General features: G+C 18.0%; 1 protein-coding gene across 1 annotated transcript; it reads left to right on the forward strand.

Moving 5' to 3' along the window:
- The first annotated feature begins 3464 nt into the window (after positions 1-3464).
- LOC131177313 (alpha-dioxygenase 2-like) lies at positions 3465-4637 on the forward strand. Its single transcript, XM_058142288.1, has 3 exons — positions 3465-3637; positions 3937-4197; positions 4405-4637. Exons 1-3 carry the CDS (start codon positions 3545-3547, stop codon positions 4405-4407), a joined length of 357 nt encoding a protein of 118 aa, XP_057998271.1. The 5' UTR covers positions 3465-3544; the 3' UTR covers positions 4408-4637.
- The last annotated feature ends 404 nt before the right edge of the window (positions 4638-5041 follow it).

The following is a 5041-nucleotide window of genomic DNA, read 5'->3' on the forward strand; positions in this document are numbered from 1 at the left end:
AAAAATAATTGAATAATTCATAGAATTGAATAATGGGTTATATGTTCTTTTATTTTATATGCAAATCATTACTAAAATTATTCATTTACAAGGTTTAGGAAAATAAAATTTTAGTTTATAAACTAACGAGGGAGTCTCTCATAATTAACAATTAACTTTATATTTAATTAATTGAAGATAATTAATTTTTGACAATTAACACAATTGATTTTATATTAATTGAAAATGACAGATCTCCTACAGATCACAATTAATTTTATATTAATAAAAAATTATTAATTTTTTTATTTATGATTAAAGGTATTTTTTTAGTTAATTTATATTAATTGAAAATAATTATGATACTTTATTTTTGTTATTATTATTATTATTATTATTATTATTATTATTATACAAGAAAATTTAAGTATTTTAATATAAATAATACTCATTTCTGATATTTTTCATTAATTTAGAGAAAAATATTTTTAATTAATTATAATAAGTTAGGAAATGGAATTTATTTTTATTTATTTATTTTTTAATTTTCCTCTTTTATTTAGAATATAAAGAAATTAAATAAATTTTTTTTTCTCTTCTAATTTCTTTCTATCCAAAATTAAATGCAAACTTAATAAATGTGTAACAACAAACATTGATCAAAATCCACAATAGGCAGCCGCCTGGGACTCACAATGAATTAATTTGGCCAACGCCCTTCACATCTTTAATGAACAGCGTGGATGAGATTTTTTTTTTCTTATATTTATTTTTTAAAATATATTTTTATATATCTTCTTTTATTTAAGTTTAATTTATTTCATAAAAAAAATTTATATATAAAAAATATTTTATATGAAAATTATTTTTTAATAAAATATTTAATTATAATATTAAATTAATGATATATATTTTATGTATGCTAATTATTTTTTAAATGCGCGTTATGCATTTTTTACACTTGTTGTATGTATTATAATTTAATATTATTATATATAATTTTTTACTAACTTTTTATATGATACACTATTATTATAATTATTAAATATTATTATGATAATATAATAATTTTTTTATTTTTTATGACATTTATGTTATATATGCACTTATTATTTTTAAATTAAGTTAATGAAAATAAAAGTATATAAATAAAAATAATAAATTAATTTAATGAAATTTATTATGAAAATTTTATTATTATAATTTAATTTTATCATTGTAAGTGTTTTGATATATAATATTTTATATAGTTTAATATTTTCTTATGATATAGAGAATAATTTTAAAAATAACATTAATAAATATATTAATAATAATAAATTATTTATAAATAATAAATTAATAATTAAAATTTTGTTTTTATATAAAAAAATAAAAAAATAATGCTAATAGAATAAAAAACACTGAGACTAGTATATTATTACTTTTATTTGAAATGATTATATTGAAAAAACTTATAGACAATTATTTAATCTACTATAAAATGCTTTGTAAAACTAACTTACAACGTATTTTTGAATTAATTTTTTTATAATTATTTTTCTAAAAGTAAATGTTAAATTTTAATAAAAAAATTATTAAATTTAAATAAATAAAAATTTTATTAAATAATGTAATACTGGTATTCTTATTAAAATTAGATTATTTTTAAATCAAAATATCAATTTATATTTATATTTAAATATAAATTATTTAATTAAAATAAATTTCTATATTCAAAATATAATTTTTTTTTTATATATATTCACTATTTATCGTGTTACAATAAGATTATAGTATTAAAAATTAAAAAATATTATATTTTTTATATATACACATTAATATTTTTTAAACTGCTAATAATATACATAAAAAATAAAAAATTAATACTAATAAAATAAAAAACACTAATATTAATATATTATTATTTTTAATTGGAATGATTATATTGAAAAAACTTATAGAAAATTATTTGATCAACAATAAAACGTTTTGTAAAACTAACTTATAACATATTTTTGAATTTAATTTTTTATAAATATTTTTCTGAAAGTAAATGTCAAATTTTAATAAAAAAAGTTATTGAATTTAAATAAATAAAAATTTTATTAAATGATATAATGCTTATATTCGTGTAAAAATTATATTATTTTTAAATCAAAATATCAATTTAAGTTTATATTTAAATATAAATTATTTAATTAAAATAACAATTCTATATTCAAAATATAATTTTTTTATACATATTCAATATTTATCATGTTAGAATAAGATTATAGTATTAAAAATTAAAAAATCATTATATTTTTTTATTTGTACACATATTAATATTTTTTAAACGGTTAATAATGCATCATTTAAAAATTAAAAAAAATTATTATTATAAATTTCAATCATTTTATTAATTATATTAATTTTATAATTAAACTTGAGCCTCATATATCATATTAATTATTAATTTTTTAAATAATATATTTATCTATTTAATTTTTACTCATATATATAATTTATTTTATATGCTTTGTATATAATTATATATTATTTATAAACTTTATATTTATATAATTTTATTATATATTACATACTTATTAAATATTTTTTTATAAATCAATGAATATGAATTATTTTATAATATTTTTCCGTTGTTTTATATATAGAGAGAGAAAGAGAGAGATAGAGTAGTATTGACATAGAATTTTTAACCTATTTTAATTAGAACTAACTCATATATTAATACAATAATTAAAAATTTTAAAAATATATCCATAATTTAAAAATATAAATTTATTTTATATGAAATATTTTTGAAATGAACTTATAAAAAATTAAATTAATAGAAAACTTAAAAAATATTAATAATAGAATTCATATATTATAATCAACAAAAATTAATTTGTTTTTCCTCTCCTATATATAAGTATTTTTATATTTTAATAATATTATAAAAATTAAGAGAATGATTTATTCTTTTGAAGAAAGAAAGTCATTTTCTTTAAAAATTGTTTAATTTTCATTTTAATCAGAAATATTTTTCATTAACTCAATTTTTTGAATAATTTAAATATTAAAAAATATAAAAAATATTTTCTCAAAACAAATAGAGTCTTAAGAGACAACTTTTTTTAAAAAAATTCAAAAGCGAAGTGATAAAAAAAATAATAGTAACTAATAAGTCAAGATCCAATTTGAAATTAAAATCAATAAAATCAATATTAAATTAAATTAAAATCAATTAGTTTAATTTAAATTAAAACTACTTTTTTATTTAAAATAGAAAAACTTTTTAAATAAATCATTTGATTTAATTAAAATCGAACCAAACTGCTATTGATGTAACAATTAAAATCAGCTCCAAAATTCAACATTCATCCAAATTCCCAGTTAAACCTTGAACCAAATTTGACAATTCTAACCCAAAACCAACTTCAACAAAAAGCTAGCAAGTGTCAATTATTTCTCTCTCTCTCTCTCTCTCTCTCTCTCTCTCTATAATTTCAACGTCACCTTGTCTCCTTGCCTATATAAGGAGCTAAAAGCTTCTTTATCTATCCATATATCTTGGCTAGAAATAGGTTATACTTAATCCATGGCTTTCTCTGTTTTCTCTTCCTTCATCATCCATCCTCAGCTGTGGAATCTCATTTTCAATATGTCTCTCTTTGACTCCATACTCTTCTCTGTCAGTATCTCTCTTTCTCTATCCCTTTCTTTTGTTTATTTTGATATGCAAATGGATATTAGCTTTAAGAATAAATCTCTTATACTTTCATCTCCTTTTTTTTTTTAATCTTTTTTTTTCCATAATAAATTAGAATATATATAATCTAAACATTTTCGAATCATTTAAAATAAATAATTTTAGAGTTATTTTAAGAGTTTGAAGATAAATATATATTTTATAATTATAAATTGGGATTTTAATTATTATCATGGAGCCCACTATATGAGATATTTTGTTTTTTTATTATATAAACGTAGGCTATACATTTTGTGGACAAGCTTGGAGTATGGCATAGGCTACCAGTGATATTGGGAATCATTTACTTGGCGATCAGAAGACATCTACACCAACGTTATAATCTATTACATGTTGGAGGAATCAACGGTCTTAAATATGACACCAAGCAGTTTTCATATCGAACGGCTGATGGGAAATGCAACCATCCCACCGATGATACAATTGGCAGTCAAGGAACATTTTTTGGCCGGAATATGCCTCCGTCTTCTTCTCCTTATGGGGTAATTTTCACACTCCTTTTAATTTTATCTTCTTTCATTATTAATTAATTTTTTACCTAATTTTTATTTATTTTAAAATATTTATCTTTCAATATAGATAAATTATTGAGGTGCATTTCGGGGTACGTATATTTCCATTTATAAAATTATGAATTTTATTTTCTTAAATGCAAGTTTAACTGTTTTTTTTTTTTCGTAAATACCCAGTAAGTATATTGCTTTTAGCATATCAAATATATGCTATAATTTGCAATATGAATGAGTAAAGTTGAAGATGCACAATCCACCGACAATGAATAGAGGCCTTAGATGTCCTTCTCAACAACTAGTATAAGAAAAAAGAGCAAAGTTTCATTTGTGCAATGCAATTATTGAGAGGAAGCTAGAAATGTATTGTCAACTTCAATTTAGGGAGTGCATGCTTAGCTTTTAAGAATTTTGGAAATGTTCTAAAATATATCTAATAGTTAAGTTGATGCTTACACATTTTGGAGATTTTTTTTTTATCATTTTCATATAACTTTCCTTTTTTTTGTAATTCTTATATAATTTTTATACTAATTAAAAGTACTCATGGTTCAATTAATTGACTTAAAAAAAAGGCTTAATGATAAAAAAAAATTCAAACTTTGATTCTGTTCAGCAATATTAGTTATTTTAGTAACTGTTAACTGTTTTAATAACTATCAGCTGTTTTATTTTAATTATTTATTGTAATTATAATCAAAATTCATAATTACATATAAATCAATTTTATGTGTTATACTTTTGACACTTGATCTCTTAAATTTTGACAATTGATCTCTTAAAATTTAAACTTTAGTTATAATTATAATATAAACCT

The sequence above is a fragment of the Hevea brasiliensis genome, unplaced genomic scaffold (assembly GCF_030052815.1).
Source record: "Hevea brasiliensis isolate MT/VB/25A 57/8 unplaced genomic scaffold, ASM3005281v1 Scaf4, whole genome shotgun sequence".
Taxonomy (NCBI): Eukaryota; Viridiplantae; Streptophyta; class Magnoliopsida; order Malpighiales; family Euphorbiaceae; genus Hevea; species Hevea brasiliensis.